General features: G+C 37.6%; 1 protein-coding gene across 1 annotated transcript; it reads left to right on the forward strand.

Moving 5' to 3' along the window:
* The first annotated feature begins 3,694 nt into the window (after positions 1–3,694).
* hadhb (hydroxyacyl-CoA dehydrogenase trifunctional multienzyme complex subunit beta) lies at positions 3,695–10,947 on the forward strand. Its single transcript, XM_015003937.2, has 16 exons — positions 3,695–3,809; positions 4,970–5,047; positions 5,225–5,266; positions 5,542–5,638; positions 5,737–5,781; positions 6,364–6,463; positions 6,576–6,663; positions 7,246–7,433; positions 7,509–7,689; positions 8,401–8,522; positions 8,672–8,751; positions 8,831–8,878; positions 8,984–9,071; positions 9,147–9,221; positions 10,292–10,456; positions 10,545–10,947. Exons 2-16 carry the CDS (start codon positions 4,981–4,983, stop codon positions 10,578–10,580), a joined length of 1,422 nt encoding a protein of 473 aa, XP_014859423.2. The 5' UTR covers positions 3,695–3,809; positions 4,970–4,980; the 3' UTR covers positions 10,581–10,947.
* Positions 10,948–27,601: the final 16,654 nt, after the last annotated feature.

Raw genomic sequence — 27,601 nt, forward strand, 5'->3', positions numbered from 1 at the left:
AAGTCACAGTTCAAAAAGTACATTGTGTGTCTTTGCAAGGTATTGAAAAGAAAAAGAACAGATAAACCTACAAAACAAACTTAATACTAGAGATGTGCCGATCAGGTTTTTTCCTGCCAATTCCAATTCCGATCACCCATGAGGACCGATCACAGCCAATCACCGATACCGATCACATAATTATATATTTTTTTAATCATAAGCACCTTTTATGATACCTTACCTTTCATTTGTTTGGAGGCATCATTAACATGGAGACTACAAAAAACATGCCACATGCAGCACAAAAAAAAGAAAAAGCTCAAAGTATTCCAAGGTGTTAAACGGCATAAAAACTGTTAAACTGCCCAACTTCAAAATGGCCACTGCCTCGTTTCCTCCATGACAGCCCTGAAACTGGATGATTGGTTGCCATTCATAAGCAGGACCTAAAACATTCACTGTGAAACACAGCGGACATTTTATATTGTAATTCTCTTATAGAGTATGATATTCATTTGAACTTGTTAATATTAGACCCAATTGTTTGATTATCTTAATTTAGTTTGATTTCGTGTGTGCAAGAAATATAGTTAAGTCCTTTGTCTGAAAGAGCGGTGCGTTGGCGCCATAATCAAAAGAGTCCACTAGGGGGACTCGTGGGCCCTTTACAAACAATACAAGAGTACGTAAAGGCGCACTGGTTTCGTCTCTGCGCATTTCTTCTCTTGTAATTGTCCCTTTTATAAGGTAAGAAATTAGATTAATCTTTGGAGAATGATATGGATGAATGCTAGCCCTGTGTGTGCGAGTTCGTATGTATTTAGTTTGTTTTGCGTCGCGTATTAGTTATCTTGCTTTAATGTGATGTGCGAAGAGTGTTTGGCTAGCTGCTTAGCTTAGCTCTGTTCCTAACGGCAGTAAGCCGTTAGGAACATGTTCTGTTCGGCATCTAACAGTTTGATTTGTTTAAATGAGATTTTTATGAAGAAGCAGAAGTAAGGTACTGTTCATCATTTTGATATTTCTATTTTTTTCTTTATTAATTCACTTCTGATAGTAACATAACATTAATTCAAAGTGACATGTTTAAGTATTGTTAAATAACTGTCATAATTGTATGAGAAGAGATTTCTGTGTTCTGCTCTTTACAAACAATACAAGAATAAGTAAAGGCGCACTGGTTTCGTCTCTGCGCATTTCTTCTCTTGTAATTGTCCCTTTTATAAGGGCCAACACCACAGGGGAGAAAAATTAATAAAAAGCTGAATATTATAAAAAGTATGAAGGTTATGAATTCCAAGAGATATGAACAAACTGGTGTTCTGTCATACCTCGTCAATCCAGCATACCTCGTGCGCACGTCGATGTTACGTTTCTTATAAATCCGTCATACCTGTCGAAGTTTCATTTTGTGTGTTTTATTTCTCGGAAGTTTACGGTAAATAGAATTAAAATAAGAAAAATCTAGTTATTTCCACGCAGTGTCCAGAAAGAGGTGTTGTTCTGCTTGTTGCCTAACAGCTTCGGTCATTCGGTCAGCATCCAATCAAATTATTGTCTGGGGGCCCAAGATTTCTGGTGGCGCCACTGATAAGCACTACTGGTTACAATATGTGGAAAAAGGAACCATGAATTCACCTTAATTTAGATATAAAACTTGTTTTTAATAACTTTTTCCAAGAACAAAACAAAACAGGCATTGTGCAAATTGTACTGCTATTGGTAATATTATCTTTAACAGACTGAAAACATCTGAAGGCTCTGAAGAGGCTAAATAATGCAAACAGTCAAAATAAATCCTCTCAGCATTGCCAAAAAATAGTCTAAGTAACTAATAGTTTTCTTTATAATTCACCTTAAAAATCTTGCAAAACATAAAGTGTTTAGATTAGAGCACTGGATGAAAGTTCAAAGTTGGACCAAAATGGAGAAATAATCAGTAAAAAATAACTACCCCTTATTTTAATTAAATGATCCCAATAGATCTGCAAACTGAGGTTTAAAGTGATGAAGATCTCAAAAATGCAAATGGAAATGCTGAAAATTTCAACACTTTTCAATCTGTTATAAATAAAAGTGGCTGTTTTGTAAAATCCTCTGTACTTATTACCTTATAACATATCCTGCTCATTTCACCTTAAGATACTTTACTCTAAAATGGATCTATAAAACCTGAACAGCTTTCAGTGTTCCAGTTCAACACGCTCTTTCAAGATTATTTAACTCTGGATCATTACATTTGTTCAGTCTTGGACTTTGTGTTATCAGGAAAAGTCCGCTCCAACATTTGTGACATTAAACTATCCTTCTTCTCTGCAGGCGTCACCCAGAGGAACTTTGAAGAAATGAACACAACAAGTCCAGAAAAACAAATAAAATAGCATCATGAGAGTTGCCCAGAAGAAGACAGCAGAAAGGCAGCACTGTTTTTCTTAAGTGCAGCTATAAAGAAATGCCACTGATACAGTAGAACATACCCAGAGGGCGGTCCAGCTGCCACATTTCTCCCTTCTCCAATATTTTAATCTGATATCAGCCAAAATGACCTTAATATACTCAAGTGTAACCCAGTAGCCACTAGCACAAGACTGTGGAGCTTTTTGAGCCTTTATGTGCGTCACTAATTAATATGGATGTGTGTCTGTATACCATTTAAAGCGGTCTCTGTGTGCCACCTGCTCCAGGCAGCAGAACAACCAAGACTTCTTCGCTCCCCACGACTCATTTATGTTTATTTATTTATTTGCTGCCTTTTCTGCTAACAAGTTGTTGTACAATCAGAACTTAAGGCCAAATCTTTAGCCACACAAGCAGATTTGATTATATTGTACCTTGAGGTCTGTTCCCAAGAAACAGCCATGAGTTGTAAAGATAAAAAGGGATGAGACATTTCCCCTCATTCTCTGACCTTCCAGTCAGATGTGCAACATCCTCATTGCTCTTTTAGGACTAAATAAGCAAATAACAATTTATTCTCTAATTCATAATGTGGCTAAATCAGCATAGGTTAACAATTTCATCATAATTCAGATTTATTCATTCGCACTTTTCATTTCAACATGAATAATGTCTAATTTTCCTCCTATATAGGCAAAAGCAGTTCAGGAAATTGTTAAATGAAGGAAAAACAGTATAATATGATAAGAATAAATATACTGGTACAAAGAATAAAATCCAAGAAAAAATACTGAAGAAATAAAGAAAAGTGGACATTAAAACTTGAAAATGCAGCTAAAAGGATGCATGTTGAATTATTCAAATAACTTATTTTAAGATTGTTTTGCTTAGAACAATCACACATTTGGCAAGACCAATTGTAACTTTAAAAGGCAAAAGTAAACACATTTATTAAACTTGTTATATCATCTATTTGCCATGCACTTTATTTAATTATGTTGTTTAATTAAATTGATATTATTTCAGTGACAGAAGGCAATAAAAAACTGCTGATATAATAAAATGTACGCGTAAAATAGTACTTTGGCCATTGGGGGTGCAAGAGCGTAATTTGTTCATGCAGCAGACTGAAGAAGGACCTTGAGTCAACTTGACAATTACCTGAACTAAAACATTAACTTTTCAACTTTAGCTTTAATAGAATGCTGACAATAATCCACAAATATATGTTAAATATTTGATACAAGTGTTTAATGTAGGTCTTTAACGTATGCCTGACGTTTTATTGATTTTTTTTTCAATTTATTCATTATCGGCATTTATTACAGGCGCCACAGTTATTTTGGGTCCTTTACAGCGGTTGTTGTAGTCCTGTGCAGTCTGTCATTCAACAGGGAAGCATTGGTGGCAAAGAAGCAGCACACGTAAAGGTAAGATGAAACGTCGTCGAGGCTGTTAATGAAAACATTAAAACAGAAAATGTGTTTTATTTGCGCGGAAAAGATGTCTAAAGTCTTAACTAGCGTTACAATTTTTAAGCTAGCAGTAAAAGTCAGCTAGCTTCGCTCTTACGTTAGCTTGCATAGCTTCATCTATTTTTGCCGTAAACGGCTTCTCTAATGACGTCTTATTTGCATTTAAATGCTGTTACAAGTATTGACGCGTCTCTGTGGAGTTTTTTGAGAAATGACACCGTTTGAGGCAATGATAGTTGTTTTTTTGTCTGTCATTCTGTAGGAGAGGAATGTAGGTGAAAGGTCGCTGCAGCAGGGGGTTGGGCAGGGGTGACCCAGGAATATGTCAAACTGACGCACATAATAATTCATATTAAGTAAATTCAAGGAGTATTTAGAAAATAAATAACACTTAATATTAAAGATTAGTTTGTTGGAAATTATCGTACGATAATGGTGTACTTTTAGACATTTTTCAGCGCTTCTAGCTGTCTACCTAAATTTCTTAAGCTATTTATATGGCAGTATTGTCAAATATTTATTACCGCGAAGGAAAAACTAAAATTTGAGACCAAGAACAGTTCTATTTAGAAATTTAGGGCATGGTATCATCTCAAGTACAGTGAAATTGACAGTTTGCCTTCAAAAATATCTTAATGTTACTTGAATGTGTCGATCCGTCATTCAGAAAAAAGGTGTCTTTAGTTATTTGACATTTCAGGAAGAAACCGTTTATAAACGGTTTAAACGATGAAAAAGCATGAAATGTGGTTTAAGTGTTTTTTCAGACCTGATTTATTGTGGAAAAAGGAAAAACATTATTTTTTCCCCCCTTGTTTAAAGTTTCATTTGTTCTTCCACCATTCTTTGTCTGTCCATCCATTCTTTCTTCCTTATTGTGAATTTTGTAGATTTCACATTTAAACATGATTACAATAGAGAAATATTCTATAATTCATAATAGACTTTTGTATTTTTTCCTAAAAATTTATATTTTTTTACCAGAAAATTGCAACTTACTAAATTAACATGGCTTACAGTTTTATTATTATTTTAATTAAAGGTTTCTATGTTTATGTTTTATTTTTGTTTTAAAACTTCAGGCTAAAATTCAAAGTAAATCATTTTTTCTCCAGTCTGTAGCATAATGGCCTCCATGTTGCTGAACACGATGCGGACCGGCGCCGTCGGCCAGTCTTGGGCCGTGCGATCTGGTAACTTCTTTTATTTTTTTTTAACAGTTTAAATTACTGAAAATGACTTCCAGCAATCAGAAAAACAGCAAAACGTCTTACCATGTTATTTCTGTGTAATTGTTACTTTTTTCCCTGCAGCTGCAGGGTAATAGTAATAATCATAATTTTAAGTCAATTTTTTTATTTTTCTCACAGTTGCACGATCCCTCAGTACAACAACACAGCTCCAGGCTCAAGGTAACAAATGCCATTTTATATTATATAAACCTGCGTAATTTTATTAAATAATTTAAGTTTAGTATTTTGATTACAAATGAAGGATCAAAAGGGGATTGAGTTCTTCCCCACTGTTATGCAGTTTATATTTATGCTAATTATCATCATGTAAATTAACTTTTTAAGCATTTAAGTTGCACTGCGTATCTACTGTAACAAAACATGACAGCTTCCCATTGAGATAATGGAGATACGACTGTTGGCATTGATAAAGTTGTTTTTGTTATTTTTCTCAGTTCAAACTAAAAGCAAGAAGACGCTGGCTCGACCCGGGGTGAAGAACATCGTGCTGGTTGAAGGAGTTCGAACCCCTTTCCTCTTGTCTGGAACCACGTGCGTTTGTTTTGTTTTTAAAAACTGAGTTTATGTTCCCATAGTTTGTGAAACAGCTTGATTATGCTATAAAACGTCTCCTTCATTGTTGGTGACAGGTATGCTGACTTAATGCCCCATGACCTGGCCAGAGCAGCTCTTCAGTAAGTTTGTGCTTCTGTTTTCAAATTGACTGTAAGCCAAAACCGTAACTGAGGAAAAAAACAACAAAAGGTTGTTCAGAAACATAGTTTTAAAAGTGAAAATAAGGACCTGATATAAGCTAAACTAATCATAGTTTGTGTAGAAAATAAAATATCTGGGTAAAATAAAGATTTAAAACTTTTAAGAAATGTTTAATTACATAAAGATTTCAGATGAGGTCACATGAACTCCTTTTATTGTTGCATCTTAGATTAATGTAAGGAGCTTTAAGCGTGCATCCACATTTCATTTAATGCACAAGGAAAACTTTCAAATCCCTTAAATCCAGTTGTAACAGCAGCATCAGGTATTACGATTCACACAAAAAAGTTCTTAAAATGCTAAAAACAATATATTTAAAATTAACAATAACTACTCACACTGTGCAAATATTTGAAATAAAATATTGGACTCGAAATTAGATGAAAAACTTGGTGTTAGGGACTTCAGGTGTTGGAAATCTGCTGTAAAATAATTTTTTAAAGTGTTTTCTTCCAGTCTTCCTCGTATTTCTCTATAATTCTCTGCTTGTGTTTTTCTAGGGCTTTGCTGAACAGGACAGGAATACCGAAGGACGCTGTGGATTACCTCATATATGGGACGGTCATCCAGGAGGTTAAGACCAGCAACGTGGCCCGGGAGGTATAAACACACACACACACACACACACGCACACACACGCTCTCTCGCTCTTACTGAATCTGTGTGATCTGGATCTGAAGTTTTTCAGGATGACCTTCTTGTTGTTTTCCAGGCGGCGCTGGGGGCCGGCTTCTCTGACAAGATTCCCGCTCACACTGTCACCATGGCCTGCATCTCCTCCAACCAGGCGATGACCTCAGGTGACCTCAGCTCTCTATCAGAGATCCCTGCTCTGTAGACATTTTGGCTGGATTGATGGGGAAATTCACATTTTGCACGTTTTTGTGCTACATTTGGATTTCTTCTGTTTCTATAAACCACCCAGTTGTTTTTTTTGGAAATAAGTTAATGTTTCTTGGTGTCTGGGAAATGAGCTGTTTCAAAAACCTTCAGAATGTTACAAATCCAGCTGGCACTGCGCTGTTACCTAGCAACCCCAGAGAAGACAAGCCCGTCTCCCAGACAATGCTTAGTTGACTTACCATTCAGAAACCACTTGCTGCATTCTTCTTGTTTGTGCAGGAGGCTCCACTTTTGCTTTTCAAAGTTGAACTGTTTGCAGCCATTTCCACGTGCGAGTGTGAACATTGAGTTGGGGGTTTGTGGTCAGCAGCAGATTATTTGGCTCTAAGATAGCTCAAATCTAAAATCTCATTATCTTAAGAATAATTTTGGTCCAAACAACATAATGAACATGTTTTGTATAGACCGTAGACCAACTCTAATCTGTTCAAGGAAGCACAGTGGTTCACCGTTAATGTTCTCTCTCTTTGCCTCTTCAGCTGTTGGGATGATTGCAGCAGGCCAGTGTGACGTCATCGTGGCCGGCGGCGTGGAGTTCATGTCCGACGTTCCGATCCGTCACAGCCGAAAGATGAGGAAGACCATGCTGTCCCTCAACAAGGCCAAAAGCGTCGGCCAGAGGCTGGGCCTGCTGGCCAGCATCCGGCTGGCACATCTGGCCCCAGAGGTCGGCATCGTTGTGTTTCTCTTCTTTTCTTTTGTGTGTGACATGATGTAAACTTTGCTGAACGTGTGTGACCAGCTCCCTGCTGTTGCCGAGTTCTCCACAGCGGAGACGATGGGCCACAGCGCCGACCGTCTGGCCGCCGCGTTTGGGGTCACCAGACTGGAGCAGGACGAGTTCGCGCTGCGGTCGCACACACTGGCCAAGAAGGCTCAGGACCAAGGGCTGCTGGAGGACGTGATTTCCTTTAAGGTTCCCGGTAAATCCTCATCCTGTCATTAACTGACATCCAAACTTTAAACTTATTTCACTTTTCTATGATTATTTCTAAGGAAATATGTTGTTGCAGCTCTCGCATTCCTGTCATTGTTTAATTGATATCTTTTGAGTTACTAAATCTGTAGATATTCTTCATGGCTTTAATATAAAAGAAATATTTTTTGAAAAAAATCTAAGAAAATGTGTCCAGAATTTTATAAAAACAAACAGGAAATGTTTAGATTATAATCCTGAAAAGTGTAGATGTTTAACTCAAGTTTCAAATCTCTGCCTGGATATTTTTACTTATTTTAACTGTACACAGTTCTTTAAATGTCCTGTGAGCAAATATATTTGCCCGTTTATTCATAACATCTGGAACTTTCAATATCTAGCAGTTATTTTTGCAATTTACCATCTATTAAAGGAGTGTTTCATCAGTAAAACATGCTCCCTGCAATAAGCGGGAGTGAAATTACCGTAATAACCCGATATTGGCTGGAAAGTGCAACGTCTCCTCTTTCAGAAACCGTTTGAATTTTTCATATAGCCAAAGTATCTCAGAGTTACGGTACTGGAAATTTGGCCGTGTCGTCATCTGTTTACATTAGCCACAAAATCTGAGATAGATTTCAGCTAAAATAAACAAAATAGCACATATAATAAATCCTAACAGCTGAAATAAACTGATCCAACATGTTTTTGGTTTCAGGTCGGGATATCATCTCAAAGGACAACGGCATCCGTCCGTCATCCATGGAGCAAATGGCCAAACTAAAACCCGCCTTCGTCAAGCCGCACGGCACCGTCACTGCTGCCAACTCGTCTTTCCTGGTGAACTTCAGCTTTTACTTTTCTGTCTGGATAAACAAACTAACACTAAGTTAATTTGACTGCAACATTTTCTTAGTTGAAGTAATTTTGACGAACATCTTCAGCTTGAATTTTGTGGGTAAACTCGTCGTTTTTGTGTGTTTTCTCAGACTGACGGCGCCTCCGCTGTTCTCATCATGTCTGAGGAGAAAGCTTTGTCCATGGGGTTCAAGCCCAAAGCCTACCTCAGGTATCTGGACTTTCTCAGTTTTATTTTCGCCTCTGACTCGACCTCAGGTGACCTCAGCTATCTGTTTTCACGTTGACAGAGACTTTGTCTATGTGTCCCAGGACCCCAAAGATCAGCTGCTTTTGGGGTAAATTTATTCCAGAAACATCCTAAAAATCTTGTTTTATTCCAAACTGCAAGTTAAGAAAATGTTCTATTTGTTTCCTCTGATCCGTTTCCTTTCCTTTTGCAGGCCGACTTACGCTACACCTAAAGTGCTGGAGCGGGCCGGCCTGTCGTTGTCCGACATCGATGTGTTTGAGTTTCACGAAGCTTTCGCTGTAAGTTCTCACAGTCAGCTGTCTTAGAAATAAACGACTCGTTTCTGTCATGATGATGTGTTTTTGTGTTTTTAGGGTCAGATTATGGCAAATCTGAAGGCGATGGATTCTGATTGGTTCGCTCAGACGTACATGGGCAGGAAAGCAAAGGTAAAGATTATTAGTAATCAGTTAAAATCTATGCAGATCAGCTGAACTATTTTTGTCAGGAAAAGTTTGAAGTTCAGGCTGGTAGTTCTGTAATCACCCGTAGGGATTGTGGTTTCATAAATATGAACTTTAAAGCTTTGGTTTGTAACTTTTATTAAAAAAAAAAAAAAAAAAGATATTTACATGTTTGTTATTTGTGTGTTATGAGGCAGATAATCTGTGAAAAGATCAATCACTTCCCTGAGCCGTCTGTAGAAATGCTGACCAAAAACAACCAATCAGAGCCAAGAGGCGGGTCTTACCGCTGTCAATCACTCTCATGTACTCTATTCTAAATATGCTACTGGAGGAGAAATGACTTGCAGTTACAGGAAAACCGTTTATCCGTCATCAACTGTGGCTATGCTAACTAGCCCTAGTGTTCATGACAAGCTATGCTAACTGTAGCATAGCAGAAAGCAAAGGGGGAAGTGACAGAGTGTGATTGACAGCGCTAAGGCCCGCCTCCTGTCTCTGATTGGGGTAAAAATATATATATATTTTAATAAAAGTTACATACTGCAGCTTATCTTTGTATGTTTATGCCTTTCGCAACAAGCAGCGAATGTTTTAATCGCATGATAATCTTTTCTCTTTTTACATGAATGACAAAAGTTTTCCGTCAGACTTCATAATTCTTTTTCTTTGTTGTTTCTGTTGGGTTCTTTATTTATTTTGCATATTTAAAATGTCTTCCAGTTTTAAATGTAAATAGAATTTAAAGTTGAATCATCTTTGGGAATCTTTTCTTGCATTATTAAAACAATATTATTGCTTATTGCAATAACTTATCATGCTGCAAAATCTGTTATTGTGACGGTCCTAGTTATGTTGGCCTGATGTTATTTTGCCTTTCAAAAGTTTTCACTTGAAATGTTTTAACATTTTGATTATGTATCATCATGTGCTTCTTTCTGCTGGTTTATCACATAAAATCCCACTAAATTGCTTCTTATTTCTCTGATGTGATAAATTGTGGAAACGTTTCCCTGGTGGTTTTCCCCTGACCTCTGACCCTGTTATCTGTGCAGGTTGGGACTCCATCGTTGGATAAGTTCAACCTGTGGGGCGGCTCTCTGTCTCTGGGCCACCCGTTCGGAGCCACAGGCTGCAGGCTGGTGACCACCGTGGCTCATCGGCTGAAGAAGGAGGGCGGGCAGTACGGCCTGGTGGCCGCCTGCGCTGCAGGAGGACAGGTAACTTCCTCCTCTTAACCTTAAAAACCAGCAAAAATAAAAACAACACAACAAATATTTCATCATTTGTAATTTTTCCATCTTCCAGGGTCATGCCATGGTGATTGAGGCCTATCCCCAGTAACCCATGATCCTTAATTAGATCTTAATACTCATCATGTCTGCTGCCAACACACTTGCTAACATATGATCAACTGAGTGAACGGCCAAGCACCACTTTGCCTTGATCGGACAGGTTGAATAGGCGATGCGAATGTGTTTGAGGGCTCGTTTGTAAATTAATTTTAGCTTGGAGCCTGTTAAATTATAGCAGAATGCTGATGAGGAATGTTTGCTGTTTCCTGGTGTCTTCTCAGCATCTCCTCTGAGTTCAATGTAACATAGCGAAGTTTAACCCGCTCAGAGGAAGCAAGGCCATCCTAATGTTTATATATGCTGTACAATTTTTTTCATACAAACTGTTGGAATTAAATGGTGTGATGAAACTTAAATGATTCTGTTTCTTCATATTTTGCTTTTAACACAACTGTGGTGTTAATAATGCAAATTAGTCCCTGAAATTCATTTTGTGGCCTGTTCACTTTCACACTTTCACATTTTGACACAAGCTGCATAGTGATAAAATAACGTTTTTGACATTTTTGTGTCAATATCTCTAAAAAAATAAGTTTTTGTTAGAGCTTTTTTATATATATATATATATATTTTTTTTTTTTTGAAAATTAAAATTTGACCAGTACTGGAGTTTCTCAAATTTAGATATAATTTTATCATAATGGAAAGCAAACTTTCTCCCCATCAGAGACAACAGATCAAACATGTTTGCAAAGTTTTTTTCTTTGAAATATTAATAAAAATCTTTTTAGGATAAGACTGCAGTTCAGCACAGAAAACTGCATGCAGAAACTTTAACAAAATGTTAAAAATAAATTTTTTTCAAAGATTTTTGGCGTGCACAAGCTAATCTTTTCATAAGTGTTTTGGGATCCCTTCAATTTCTTGCAATTTTAAATATTATTTCATATAATGTACTTTAAATGTTCAACTTATTTTGTTTTAAATTAGAGGTAAAAACAAATGTTAAGTTTTATTACTGACTTTTTCAGAATCATTAATGCAAAGTGTTGAAGTTGTAAAAAGAGAAATATGTAAAAAAAAAACAAAAAAAAAACAATAAAAATAAAAGCATTTCTGGAACATTTGAAACTAATCTATGGCAAACCTCCAGAAAATAATTTTGCCATTAAAAACCTGAAGATTTGTTTGATACATTATATTGTAAAATAATTAATAAAATCTTTAGAAATGTGTGAGTTTATGACCAAATTACAGCTAAATCCAGAAATTCTAACTTAAATATCTATTAGCAAATATTGATCATCTCAAATTTCAAGATAATATCCATCATATTTTAGAATAGATGGGGAAGTTGATCATTTAATGTTATAATTTGATATGGTAACTTACATATTTAGAGAAAAACCATTTAGATTTAGGTGAATATTTCTTAAACATTCAATAAAATCAAGGCGGTGTGTTTTCCACTTGGTTATTTTAGCAGCAGAAGTTTCTTTCTGTCCCATTATTCCAGCTGAATTGATATAAAACTTGACTAAAATTGATGCTGCATCAGAAAACGATGTTCCCACTGCTGCACATATGAAAGTTAAAGGAACAAGTTTCACAGTTTCCCCAAATTAGATACGAGCTGGCGAAGTAGTTTTGATATTTATGTTCAAAATATTTCTTTTTTCTGCTCTAGTTTTTCTTTATAAAGTCACATTCTGACTTTTTTTGTGTTCAAAGACAGACAGAAAGCATTGATGCACGGACAACTTCAAGCGGTGTTGATGGTCTATGTTTTATTCAGCAGAAACAGGAAGTATTGTGAGGAAAAGATCAATGTATAGAAAGCTTTGTGTTGAGGATGAAAACAGAATTTAGGCAGAAGGGGTGTGGAGCCCCTTAAAGAAGCCTCTTAAAAGTCTAAACACACTTCAAAATTTGCATTTCCCCCAATTTTTTTTTATTCACATGCATATTTTTCAACTTGCATCGATGTGTCAGCAGTAAACCTCGCGCTTAATTGATTGTGAAAAACGCTGCTGCTCCTGACGAGCCGCCTGATGTTAATGAGGAGGCAAAGAGGGATGCTCGGGCTTCCTGGTGATTTTAAAAGCGACATGAATATGGAAAACCGGGAGGGAGAGTGACTGGCAGACGACTTAAAAGTTCATCCTGCACCTGCATGGCGTCGTTCTGATATTTGACTGGGAAAAGCCCAACTTTCACAGCTGCTAAAAGGTTTGTCTAATTGACAGCGGATGGGCAAATTTATATCAACACATTGCCGCATCGTTGCTTTGGTGTGCGCCAACCCCTCAGCGCTCACCGGGGAACCTGCGCTCGGCACACACACCTCTCAGGTTGGGGGGCTTGTTAACATAACTTCAGTCAGACGCTTCCGTTTAAAATGTATTTAAAGATTTAATTCTTCCAGTTTAAGAAATTCCCGACTCTAGCGAGAGGAGCTGATTAATGCAGCCGAGCCTGTCACACAGGCTACAGGCGGAGGGAATATAAAAAAAAACAATGTTTTACTGCCAAGGCAAAACGGAGCTCAAATGTAAATAGCAGGGAGATCGACAGAGAGGGATTTTTTTTGTGTTTATAACGCTTCAAAACCCGCCTCAACCCTGCGAGACACCGGAGACACGCAGACACACACCGACGTTAGCGAGCCGCCTCGCTGCCTCAGCGGGGCTTTGATCAGACGGAACCTTTTATGGGGAATGACTAGTGAATGCACCCGCTGCTGTCACTACAAATCTGGCTCACGGAGAGCGAGAGGAAGCGGGGAGGCGAGGAGGGAGGCTGCGTGTTCCGCGCGGTGATGGGAGGCAGGGAGTCGGGGAGAGAGAGTCGGAGTGCAGCGGTGACTTTCATCTCGTCCTAGCCGGCTCACGCAGGGCGGCACCTGCTGAAAGCTGCACTTAACTTCCTCCACCTGCTTAGGTGTGTGCGTGTGTGTTGAACAAGTTGTTAAGCAGAGCCGTACTGTACCCGGGTGCCAAACTCATTTTCATTTTGGGCCATATCAAAAATCTGAATACTCTTAATGGGCTGGAATTTATTGATAAAACCCATTAAGTTGTTAAAATATCAATTAACAGTTGTTAGTTGCAACATCGAAGAAGTGTTTCTTAAAATGAAATAATGTTAAACATCTTTTCCAGGATTTTGTGATTGTTTTTGTGTTTTGTTTATTATAAATATTTGTAAGGAATTTTTAGCTAATGCAAGGGCGGTCCTAGCCTGTTTGGTGCCCTGGGCGAACTGGGGCAGCAGGGGGGCTAATGTATGATGTTAAATGTGGCTTTTTATTAATTGCCGAATTGATCACGGACTATAAGTTGGCATCAAGTAAGGGAGCAGTCACTTAAAACCAATTTTGAGAGACATTTGCAGTAAAAATCTGAATAAAATGTGTGAATTTTGCAGATTTGTGCAAAACAGGAGAGATTTATTAATGTAATAAATAATACCAATAAATAGTTGTTTTTTATTTCAGCATTCAGTAAGTGTTTCTTAAAATTAAATAATATTGAACATCTTTTCACACCGATCAGTCCCTCTGGGATTTTGTGATTATTTTTGTGTGTTTTTTTTTTATTTGCAATCAAATTCACATATTTTGTGGCATTAATTTAGAAATATTTGTAAGGAACTGTATGATGTATGATTAGAGCAAATAAATGCGACTTTATTCATCGCTGTATCGATCACAGACTACAACTTGACATCAAGTAAGGCAGCAGTCACTTAAAACCAATTTTGAGAGGAATTCACAATAAAAATCTGGAAACAAATGTGTGGATCTGTTGATTTTTCGTGAATTTATTGATATGTGGCGTATCGAGGGCCACATAAAAACCTGTGGTGGACTAAAATCTGCAGGCCGCACCCCTTAACTTTTATATTCCCAAGTGAAAATGGCTGAAAACAGATGTGCATTTATACTTGAAAAGCAGAAGTGGAGCCTTCTGCACAACAGACAAGAATACAGCAAGTGGTTTCTGGACGGTAAGCCAATAGCAAAACACTTGCCTTTTCCAGCAGTCATTGTACACCGGTAAAACCAGCTGACCAAACATGCTCAGCTTGGGTTGCTAGGTAACGGACTGTGCCCACTGATATTCAAAGGTTTTTGAAAGTACTCATTTTCCAGACACCAAAAATTAACTTTTTGGGTTTTTTTTTTCTTTTTTTTCCAAGTGCTTTAGCTGTTTTTAGGAGCAGCGGAAATCCAAATGGAAGTATCTGAAAAGTGCAAAATGTGAATTTTGTATGGTAAGTCCCTTTTAAATCTACCAGGAGGATGAACAATTTTGCATGTAAACGAAAAATCTGTGTGGAAGAATATAAGTAAATAATTCCTTAATATTGATTAAAAACAACTTGTTCCACTGGCAGCTTATTTCACTCTTAATTTTGTCTCATAAGAGAAAGAATCTCCCAGTGGAACTGGTTGTTTTTAATCCCTAATTATTGACTTAAGACAAACTCCTCTGTCCTGCTGAAAAGTTACTTTTAAGTTAGTTTTGTCTTCCTTCATGTGTTATTGTATTTCAAGTTATATGCACCAGAAACCAGATTAAAAATACTTGGTAAGATTTTGTGTTTTATTGATTTTTGTTTAATTTTTACATTTGTTTTAAGAAATAAGTACATAGATCAGCTTAATAGAAATGTTTTTAACAGGATTTAACATCTTTTGTAGGAGTAAATATTTTAAGTTATGTAATTTAAACTGTGCTTTTGAGGCTAAGGAGCCATCTTTCAGTTGTCTGATTTAGTTATGTTTTGACCACATTTGTGTAATGTGTCTAAAACAGGAGTGTTAGGATGGGTTTAAGTGTGTATTCACGTTAGTTGTCCTCTGAAACGCTTTGAATTAGGGTGTAATTGTGTCATACCTGGTTGTTGTAAACATTATAATCTGTATTATCAGGAAGAACCAGTAAATCCAGACTGAGGCCGGTTGTGGGCCTTCTTCATCAGGCACTCCTTACCTGACATCAACACACGATTTTCTTCTTTTAAATACAACTTCCAGTAAAAAAAAAAAAAAAAACATCAAAGAATACTTCTAATATCTTTTTGTTTTATCTTTCTGTTAAGTTTCATGGTGTTTATTGGGAGCTGAATACATTTGTTGTTATTTATTCAAAGCAAATTCTTGTATTTATGTGGATTATTTTGGTAAATCGTAACAATAACCATTAATGTTTAACACTTGATATATTGATTTACAGCATAATTTTTCTTTAACTTCTCTATATTTTTATCTCTGCCCTTTATGATGATATTTTGCTCACCAATGTTCTCTAGCAAATTTCTGACACCTTTACAAAACACCTGGATTAATACTGAGGTTAAATTACACCCAGACGTTTCTAGTGCAAATATCAAAATCAATACTATATTACAAGTAAATTTAAATTATAGTTTCACTAGCAGATTACTTAAATTATAGCAAGACTTTTTTCCTGTTATACATTAAATATTCTGCCAGTGTAATTAGAACTTTTTCATCAGTATTAAGGGATTATTTATCTAAAATAAGCTCATGTATATCTTCCTTAATTTAAGAATACTAAGATGTTTTTGCAGTGAAGACAATTTGCGAAAAGCAAAATAATTGCACTAAATTATCAGAACAGGCATCAAATATTGTGGATTCATCATGAAAAAGTTAAAGGTGTATAAATAGGTTTTAAAGTCATGCGGTCGCAGTAAACTTTATAGGCTTACATTGACATCAAAGTGCAAAAAGAGACAAAATTAAACACAAATCTGTTTTTAACCTCCTTTGTTTTCTTTTCCTCAGAGTTTCAGATGAGTTTGGATTTCAAAACAAATTTCTGGATATAATTATGCAGATTTTGGTACCAGTAGCAGAACAGGTCCAGTTTGTCGAGTCTTGTGGACGATACCCAAAAACATAAATTCCCTGATTTTATTTGCTAAATAAGCGCAGGAATCAGTTACTTTCACAATATGACAAATAGAGTCATATTGTCCTTTTATTTAATTGAGAATAGGCTTGTACTGACTTGCCTTAGGAGTAAATTTGATTATTTATTGGTTAATCTGTTTTTTTCTTTCATTTAAAATGACTTTGCAAATTAAACAGGAAAGCCAGCTTAATAAAAAACCTAAAATAAATAATTTTAGCCTCCTGTTTTCTTCTTTTGAAGAAACATGAACACATCCCTCCATAGTTTGTGCGGCGCTCGGCCCTGCAGGTGCGTATAAATCAGAAACACCTCGAGCATCGAAGCGTGGATTCAAACAGGTGAACAGTGTCAGAAACTACCAATCCCGCTCCGATCGGAGCCGTGATCCGCGCACGCTTTATGGATTCTGGAGGGAACTTTGGCATCTTCTGCAACCGGCAAAACACGTAAACATCCAGCTGCACAAATGTTGGACACTGACTTATACACAGGTGGATGTGTGAGGAGCAAGTGGATTATGAGCAACGGTAATTGGCTGCCCAGAGAAGCTGCATCGTGTGTGTGTGTGTGTGTGTGTGTGTGTGTGTGTGTGTGTGTGTGTGTGTGTGTGTGTGTGTGTTTGAGAGGAAGCTCTGTCCGGAGTTCATTATGTTCTCATAACGGTCAGTTAGGGTTGTCCGCCAGGCTCAATCTCCTGTCGGGATTGTAAATGTTATCGATCAGACAAACACGCCGCATCCATAATGAGAGCCAAGACACTTCTCACACTCCCTCTCTCTCTCTCACACACACACACACACACACTGAAACACAGGTACAACTCATTAGAAGCCGTACACACTCATAGACATATCCTCATTAACACTCCCGAGTCACACACACTAAACATCCACACATATCCAGTTGTCAGCCAGCACACACACACACACACACACACACACACACACGCACACACACACACACACACTCACTGATTTAGTTGAGTGAGAGATGGTGTGTGTGTGTGAGTTAAGGATAGAGGGACACAAAATGTGGACATGAATATTGTGTGTGTGCATGAGCATCTGTGTTTGTGTCTACATTGTGAAAATGACATTTCCTGTTTGTGTGTTTGTGCATGAACATGTTGTATATATATATATATATATGTGTGTGTGAGTGCGTGTGTGTGTGCAGCAGTCTGTCAGCCCCGGCGTCTCGTGTCAGGGCGAGAGGCAAGACATTAACAACTTCTGTCATACTGCTGACAAAATGGTGGCAGAAGATTTCCCATGGTGCCCTGATGACTGCTGGCGTTTGTCAACAAGCCCTGTCACCGCGGCGATGAGGGGAAGGAGGTGAGGTGGTGGGGATAAAGGAGAGGGGGAGGGTTAGTGACAGGCCCCGGACCCGTTCCCATGAGCACCGGGGGAAAGAGAGAGGTGTGTGAGCGAGTGTGTGTACATGTCAGAGTGTGTGTGTTGTGAGGGGAATGGGAAATTTGGGAGGAAGATGAGGAGGGGAGGGTTGTCTCTCAGCAGCCTTCATACAGAGACTATGAAAAACCCCCAAAATGAGCTGTCACTGCAATTCCCAGGATGCCTTGCTGTTTAGCATAGCAGCAACTCGAACGTTGTGTGTGTGGGCCGGTAAGCTCATTGGCTAACACACACACACACACACACACGCACGCACGCACGCACACACACACACACACACACACACGGACACACACACACACACAGATAATTAAGCAGAGCAGAAGCTCCCCCTGACGCGAGGCAGAGCTCATCTGCATTTTGGCCTCCGGCGCGCAGTTAGGAGCAACGCCTGATAGAGGGAGAGAGAGAGGGCAAAAGAGAGAGGGATAGAGGGAGAGGGAAAGAAGGAGAGAGAGGGTAAGGAGCCAATTAGCCAGCTGGATGGATGAGTGACTGACAGCACTCTTGACACACTGCTATCCAGGCTTTTCTGTTGCTCACACACCTTCCATCCAGCGCTCCCTCCTCTCCCTGCCTCATGCTGAGCTGCGGTCTCTTCTTCTTGCTCGCATCCTGCGCTCGGCTCTGCAGGAGACTCGTCCCGCCGCCGCAGCGCAGTCCCTTGCAGGACTTAAATATGTCCCATGACCTTGTCCAATGAGAAACCTGCTCAGCTTTTACGCACTGACATCTGAAGGTTGCTGTTGATCCATTCTGAACCCAAGACGTCCTGGTACCGTGATAAGACGGTATATGTGCAAAAGGTTCATTCATGAAATGTCCTTTCTGCTACATTGGGACCTTACGTACAGTAGTCAGGTAGTAAAATAAACCTGGAGCAGATGCATTCACACCAGCTAGCTGCGTTTCCTCAAAACTTTGTCAAAAAATATAATTTCATATTTACGGTTACTCCATAAATAAGAAATACAATTAAAATGACACGTGAATCAGCCTTTTCACCAGGATAAGTCATTAAAAAAAACATCCTCCTATTTCTTCCTGTTGTCTTTTTCGTATTTTCTGCCAGTAGAAACTTCCGGATGTTGATCACGTGACTTGTTTGATGCGAAAAAAGTGTTTCCATTGCAGTTTTGCGAAATACACTAAAGAAAAATCCCCACCTCATCCTATCAGAAAACAGCCAGAACCTTCTTGCTGCAAGGCAACAGTGCAGCACGACTACACATATAATTCAAATTAGACATATAAATTACTCAAAAAGAGGTATTTTATATGTTGTTTGAACTGGAAAAGCTTAAAGCTTGGGGTTTTTTTTCCTCATGGTTGGCTTTGCATCCTCCCAGATATGTGGGAACAAGTTTGTAGACATAAGACAAGTGTCTTCTACAGCTTCAACGTTGGTCAACTTAGTATTAAAGCATATTATGAATGAGACATTACTGAACATCTCATTCATCTCAGTGGTTTTGGAAATGTAGTGGAGCTTGGTTTTAAACGCTGTAACAATCCTGAAACTGTCAGAATATCCCAACAACATCTAAGAACTCGCTTCCTGGTCTTTATCTGACACCAAAAGCAAATATTTATGAGAGAGTGAAGAATCTGCAGGACGTCCAGCTGGTGTCTACAGGATGAATAGTTAGAAAGAAGCAGCAGAGGTTGTACAACATTATAAATACATCGATACAGTAGATAATTTGAGGAAGTCTGTGTTAAGGCTCACAAGCATCTATATTTTCATGACAGTCTTTTACTCTTAATCTCTGGAGTCAATTCAAACTTTTATTTAACTGTTGGTTTAATGAATTAATAACTTGAAACAAACGCCCAGACCTGGCTGAAAAGTTACTTTGAAGTTAGTTTTGTCTTATTTCAAGTGTGCTAACATATTTGCAGTATAAACTGGACCAAAAATACTTGGTAAGATTTTGTGTTTTTGCAGTGTGGACAGCCAGGCCTGGAAGGTTCACCACTTTTTCTGGTTTTCATCATTTCAGGGCATCGTGAATCTCCCTGTGACGCCCTGGAGTCACTTTCCCCTGTTTTACAGATCAGCCTAGTTGTCTTTAAAGAGTACAAGTTCTGCAAAATTCACAATTTGCACACTTTTATACTTCCATTTGAGTTCCTACTGCTTCTACAAACAGCCCAAGTACTTAAAGGAAAAAGCTAAAACTAATTTTTGGCAATAATTTGGTGTCAAGAATGTGACCCGTTTCAAAAACCTCTGGAATGTAATGTCATAAATCATCAGGCTCTGCCCGTTATCTAGCAACACAACCTGAGCTGTACAATGGCTGCTGGAAAAGACAAATGTTTTGTTGCTGACTTACCATCCAGAAACCAATTGCTGTGTTCTTGTTGGTTGTGCAGGAGGCTTCACTTCTGCTTTTCAAAGATGTACGGTTATAAACTTGTGAATCTGTTTTCAGCCATTTTCAAGTGGGAGTGTAAACGTCGGGTTAGGGGGCGTGGCCAGCAGGTTTTGTTGTTGAAAGAAACTGATTTGGAAATATTTTCTTTTGTCTGACTTTGTTTTTTGATATTTATATGAATAATTGTCATTGTGGTCCTTAAAATACCAAAATTACCACTTAACTTTCTATGTTATGACTTTATGAAATGATTGATAAATTCATGAGTTAGTCAGTACTGGAGTGAACATTTTACCAAACAATCTTTTACTGTTACTTGAGTAATTTCTTGGATGGCAACTTTTTACTTTTACCTGAGTAAAAATATGTTGAAACAGTGCTACACTTACTTGAGTAAAATTTTTGGGTACTCTGCCAGCCCAAAAATTCAAAAGCTGTTATCCTTATTAAATAAAATAATTGTTTGAAAACTGAGGACAAACAGAATCTGTGCAATAATTTGCAGATCTTTTAGTTTTCCTCTTCTGATCGCCGGATGCTTTACAAGGTGTTTACTATAAAACGCTGAAGACATTCTCTCCGCTGAGATGCGTACTTGGCATGCATTGAAGCCTGGAGTCTGTAAACGGATCATCAGGACCGCCATAAGGTTGTGATGTCATAACTATACAGACTTTGCCCTGAGCCATGCCCCAAGCATTGCTGCCAACTTCCACGCTTCCTCACCAGATTTACCAACTTTTTCAGACCCCCTCTTCAAAAAAAAAAAAAAAAAAAGCACCCTGTGACAAATATAGTGACTTTTTGGACAAGGCTGAGCTGCGTTTTTTTCATACGTGGGAACCAGCGGTACCACCCTGTGAGCTCAAAGACTCAGCTTGCTGCTTCAGGCACACCTGGCTCTGAACTCTGATAAGCGAGCGACAGAGAGGCAGCGTGTTCAGGTGGCCGTATGCTAGCTGACATGGAGATGAAGGAGCAGAACATGTGCAAATATGTGCAAACATATGGAGTTCGGTAGCCAGAGGCTGTGCTCTCTGTGAGCGAAAAAGACACGATTCTGTCCAGTTTAAGATTTTCTCTGTAAATATACAAGACTGAAACATTTTGGTGCTCTAATAGATCTCCTCTGACACCTCAGGAATGTAATTTAGCATCTAATATTTTCTGATTTTATGTTAGAAAACAAACTCTGGGATCATGACAGAAAGTTAGAAAGACATCTTTGGATAATAAAAAAAGGTTTGCTTGTTTTTGTCTTTAAATGTTGTCAAACGTATCAAAGAAATTAAAGAGAATTTTGAAATGATAAATAGAATAAAACTTAAATACATTAAAAGTAACAAATGAATAAAAAATTGATATTTAAATCTGATGAAATAATCAAAATTATAAGTAAAATAAAATTAAGAGTCAGTCTGTTAGAATCCATTAAGTAATTATTGTTACAACCTGAGAATCCAGCCCCAACTTTGTGAGAAGTTGCAAATAAATGTAACTATGATTACATATAAATATAAAGATGAATATAAATCTTATTAAATACATTATGTTATGTTACAGGAATACAAGCATGATTGACAGCTCTAAGATACGCCTCCTATCTGTAATTGGTTGTTTCTGCAGTTGGCAGTATGACCACTGGGAGAAAGCAGATTTTTTTTCACAGATTATCTGTCTCTTATGAGTGACAGTTTTGAAAATATGCAAAATACATATTTTTATAAAGTTACACACCTCAGCTTTAATAAAAATTAACATTAGCATATTTTCCAAACTATAAAGCGCACTTGCACTTAAAAGCCTTTAATTTTATATTTAAAAAACGACAGAGCGCCTTCATATTGTTCTGGAGTAAGACACCGCCCTCTAGTGGATTAATATGGATTAATTCTGGTCTTGCTTACTGACTTCAAAGTGGTTTTCTGTGGTACACAGCGCTCACGGCGATTTGTCAAAACGTTTTAGTTACATTAAGTTACCGTAGTCAGGAGCGTAGCGGAGTAATACACGCTGTGCTTTGACTGACCGACTTTCATGACCATTTTGTTTCACGTGACGTCACGGGCTTCACAACTCCGCCCACTCCGCCATGACGGACGTCAAAATAACCAAAGTGCTTATTTTAAACTAGTCACCTGTCATCTAATATCGCTTTTATTTAGTTGATTTCACTTTTAAGATGGTCACAGGATGCTGCGCGGTCGGCTACAGAAAAAGACAAGGATAGAAACCAAACTCGTCATTTTATTTTATAACCTTTAAACAGGAAAGATGCGGCGGCGATGGATAGCAGCCGTTAATCACAATGACTGTCAGCCCTCGGTGTAACCGCGGATTTGCAGTGAACAGTTTTTATAAGGTAAGAAGAATAAAGTAATTATACTTACTTTAGAAGTAAGTATAATTAAAAATATATAAAATATCACATTGTGGAGAAGGTCAAACCGTCGGGAACCATGGAGTCAATGCTCCACCGTCATGTAGCCTAGCATGTATGGAAAAAACTGGTTAGCATCTTGTCTTTTTTACGTTTTTAATGCTGCTCTGGTTTAAGGGGAAGCGCTGTTTATGACATAGTGACATAAATCATGTGGTGTGAATTCAGGGAGAGTCGGTAATTTGATCAACACATCAGGAGGGAGGAGATATGGGTCGGTTTCTAAGCTAGCTGTTTCCAGCTTTTATAAATATCACCGCCTATGAGCCCCAGCCAGACGTGTTACGTTCACAGACAAATTAGTAAGACTTGAACAAGAAGAAACCATGAATAAACTGGAAAAAACAACTTTGGAAAACCAGTTTCTCTGTTCAACACTCCCGTCCCTCATTTCCGACGTCCATCATGGCGCCTGAATGATTAAGTGACGTAGTTGGAAAGCGTCAAATACTTCGGTGGATTTATATGAAAAAGGATCGAAAATAGGCCATTTATTAACAGTGCCCCTTATAATCAAGTTCGCTCTATTCTGCGGAAAATACGATAGTCAAAATTTGCAGCAAATAAAGAGAAATTGATTGAGATGCTTCTCTACATTTCATGATTGTGGATAAAGCCCGTCAGGGTTTAGAATAACCCCCAAACTATACCGGCTGAGCGTATATTCAGTATTATCTCTTAAATGATTTCCCTACATCTGCATGTCAAAGTGAAGCAAACTTAAGTCAACAGATAAATCCTAATTTAACAGAATCAAATAAACAGTTAAAGTCGTATATTTTCAGTTTGTGGCAGACTGAAAATTATCCACATTTTCTGTTCTCTTATTATCAAGACAATGCAGGATGCGGTCTCTCTGATAAATGACAGTCATGTTCCTGACCTCCACTAGTAGACACGGAGACGCTCACTTCAACAACATTTGATGTAGTTAGGACGATTGTTTTCCAATGTTTTTGGAATTTGGAGAAGATTAACATTTATAAGCCATGTAGGTGATGCAGTAAACATTTGAAGGTTACGTTTGGTCAAACCAAAATGAAAGGAGCACATCATTTCTAACACAAAAGTATGATAGTGGCAGCATTATGCTGTGAGGATGTTTTTCTTCAACTGAGACAGAAAAGCCTTGAAATATGTTGAAAATTTCTCTAATTTTGAACCAATTTTTTGTATTTTTGTTTACTTTGTTTGATCCGTTGTCTCCTGGCTGGAGCTACGAAACTTCCTGCTGTCAGACAGCTGTGCGAGTAGCAGCACAGGTGATTCTTAAATTCAGGATTTTTAAAGACAGCAGCAGCAGAATTACTCCTGCCTTTCAAAAATAGCAGTGAACGCAGTTTATAATCCTTGTAAAACATCTAAAATAAATCAATGCAAAAAGTAAAAAAATAGACTTTGTATTGGTGATTTTTATTTTTTTACATGATCCAGTCATGTAATTCCAGGATGCCGCCTTGTGAACTGGTTACGTGCTAAATGGAGGAAATTTATGAAGGTTGTCTTTTTGTTGATGCAGAGATTTTTTTTTTGTATTGCTAATCCATCCAGATCCTCCAATTCAGGTGAATCCTGACAGCCAGGATTTATTACAAATACATCATAACATGAGAGAAAAATCTAAACTGAAAGAAAACAAGGACCAACACAAACAACGTCTCTGCTGTGATCCCGATCTGATCTCTTTAAAGCTTTCATTTTCTCAACAGAAACCTGCAAAACAAAGTCTGAAGTATTTTAAGTTTATGATTTAATTTTGCTGCGTCGCCTTCTTTTGATTGTTCAGGCGTGGATCCAAGTCTCTGCCAACAAAATTAAACCACTCAAACTGTGTGTGTGACGAGAGACGTTTGGTTGTGTTTGAGGAGACACCGAAGCCTCACAGTTCTAGTCAGGCAGTGACAGGTGCAGGCAACAAGAGAGGAAGTGACTCTGGTTCTGCAAACTGTATGCTAATTTCCTACAAGACACCAAAACACAGCGAGCGGCAGATGCTGGATGCGTGTGGGCGGAAGCGAACGTTTAGAAAGAGATGTTTCGCCGTTGGGAGACGGGAACGGGACGGAACAGGAGGCCTCATGTGGAGCTGCAGCAGCTTCCATGTTGGCCCACGAAAGAAAAGACGCCCCGAAGAACGGAGGGGAAGAAAAGACGCCCCGAAGAACGGAGGGGAAGAAAAGACGCCCCGAAGAACGGAGGGGAAGAAAAGACGCCCCGAAGAACGGAGGGGAAGAAAAGACGCCCCGAAGAACGGAGGGGAAGAAAAGACGCCCCGAAGAACGGAGGGGAAGAAAAGACGCCCCGAAGAATGGAGGGGAAGGAGGCGAAGGAGTCAGAATGTCACATTAGTGATGCTCTGCAGAAAACGTTACATAGCCAGATTAATCCCACAGACCTTAACTAATGAGATAAAAGAGTTTAAGTATTGAATTAATTAGTCGTTGATTCAGTACCTAAAAATAAATAAGTAGATAAATCAATATTTATGCATGGAGTAAAGTCAATAAATGAAAAAAAAAAAAACTTAAACTCACAATACAGTAAATTTAAAATAAAATTAAATAAATAAACAGATGGATAAACTTATCTTTATGCATAGAATAAGTGAAAAAAGAACCCTTAAAGTCCACAATACATGTAAATTAAAATAAAATAAATAAATAAAAATACATGTTTATGCGTGAAAAACGGCACTAAGAACAATAATACATTTACATTAAAAGAAAATAAAGTGAAATAAATCTGTTTATAATCGGAAAAAGCAAGAAAAAACATTTAAATGAAATAAAATGAGACAAATTGAAATAAATGATGCATGATCACGCATGGTAAAAAGGAACATGAAATAAAATAAATCAACACAGAATAGAAAAATACGGTAAATCAAAATAAAATGTGTAAATGTTGCATATTAATCAAAATAAAATGTAATTTCATTAACGATTCCTTTAAATTGAGAACGGAGGAAATTATTTTGAAATTGTACTTATAAAAAAAAACATGTTTTAATTTATGTTTTAAAATGACAAAAAAGACTCAAAGTGAGTTTAAAACCACATTCAGACGTTGAAAGCAAACGTCCAGTGGATGAAAAGAAGAAACCAAACGATCCAGAGCTGCAGAACAGAAACAGAGTTTACAACTTTGCTGCTTTTTTCCCTCCTTCAGGTCACAAAACTCTGCAAAGACAAGAAAGATCAAGTCTTCAGTCAGTCACAAAGGTTTTCTAACAACAAATCAACAGCGATGACCAACTTTGAGGTACGACACATTTTGAAATCCCACAGTTTAGATTAGACAGAATCATTTACTAGACTCATGAAGGTTACTCTAAACAGAGAAGGAGTCCGCACTGCAAAAACACAAAATCCTACCTACTATTTTTGCCTAGTTTCTAGTGAAAACATCTTAAGACACTTGAAGTAAGACGAAACTAACTTAAAAGTAGCTTTTCAGTGAGAAATAAGAGCTTGTTTTAAGTAAATATGTCCTTAATATTGATGAAAAAGTTCTAGGTCCACTTATAACAAGACATTTTCTCCATGTTACAAGTGAAATAATCTACCAATGTAATCAAGATTCATGAATTATTGACTTAAAACAAGCTCCTGTTTTATTTTAAATAAGACGAAACGAGAAGCTAAACCAGAACTGCTTGGTAAGATTTGGTGTTTTTGCAGTGCATCATTTATGTCATTAAAATGGTGATAATGAAGATTCAGCAGGTGTTTATTTCACATCCCACCAGACTGACTAGAACTTTTTCACCAATATTCAAGAATTATAGACTTAAAACAAGCTCCTATATATTCTAGAAAAGTTACTTTTAATTTAATTTAGTTTTATTCTAAGATATTTGCACTAGAAATTAGACCAGAACTACTTGGTAAGATTTGGTGTTTTTGCAGGAAGGACGTTAAAGTCATGTTTACCTGACTGCAGCTGCAGTTTTTCCACATTTTGTCTAATTTTTTATTTGTATCATCTTTCTTTCACTTCCCACTTAGCGTATGAATGTGTGCATGAGTTAGAATGACTGGTTTCATTTTAAAGCTTCTCTGAATGTCACCAAATAAGTCACATTTAGCTTCTCGGCTTTCTGGTAAAATCCATGGATGCTTTTGGTTGTTTTGGGACGAAACTGAAACATTTGAATAGTTTTTCCCTCTGAGTTTCCTGAGCCACACGTTTGATGCATCTTAATAGGTTTGGCAAAAAGAAATAAAAATGTCTTTAAACTTTAAAGTACTTAAGAAATACAATTTAATACGTCTTCATGCAACATCTGGATATATTCACCAACAGTCCTGCAAAAACACAAAATCTTACCAAGTATTTTTGGTTTAGTTTTAGTGCAAATATCTTAGTACAAGTAAAATAACTTAAAGAAAATGAATATTAAGGAATTATTCACTTAAACAATCGCCTTTATCTGGCTGAAAAGTTACTTTTAAGTTAGTTTTATTTCATGTTTACTAAGATATCTGGACTAGAAACTAGACCAAAGATACTTGGAAGGATTTTGTGTTTTTGCAGTGAGAAGTTTATCATTTACTTTCTCCTTTGTTTTATAAATTTAAACACACAAATTCCATATATAACGTATTTTAAAAAGAGGTATCTTTAAAGGTTTGTGCAGCTGTAAAATGTTATTTTGTAGGAGTCGGGTCAAAGTTAGCTGTTTGGACTTGTGACCTCTGCTCTGAGGGAAACGCACCAAAGAAAATACAGAGAATCTGATTTGTTTTCCGTCAGAAGTCGCTGACCTTCAGGTCAGAAAGTCGAACCGAAACGTCGCTTTGAGTCGACTTCTCCTGCAGTAGAAATTACAGCTGCGTTATGTTCTGTGGCAGAATTAATTCGGCTGGTTTGGAGACGCAGCGCTG

The sequence above is a fragment of the Poecilia mexicana genome, unplaced genomic scaffold (assembly GCF_051168715.1).
Source record: "Poecilia mexicana isolate PSO_F unplaced genomic scaffold, ASM5116871v1 scaffold_21, whole genome shotgun sequence".
NCBI lineage: Eukaryota > Metazoa > Chordata > Actinopteri > Cyprinodontiformes > Poeciliidae > Poecilia > Poecilia mexicana.

What these genes read in the sequence shown, in the direction of transcription:
- hadhb (XM_015003937.2), top strand. Translation starts at nt 4,981, where the DNA reads ATGGCCTCCATGTTGCTGAACACGATGCGGACCGGCGCCGTCGGCCAG. An exon ending in TGGCACATCTGGCCCCAGAG is followed by an intron (nt 7,434 to 7,508) that starts GTCGGCATCGTT and finishes GTGTGTGACCAG; the next exon opens with CTCCCTGCTGTTGCCGAGTT. An exon ending in ACATGGGCAGGAAAGCAAAG is followed by an intron (nt 9,222 to 10,291) that starts GTAAAGATTATT and finishes TTATCTGTGCAG; the next exon opens with GTTGGGACTCCATCGTTGGA.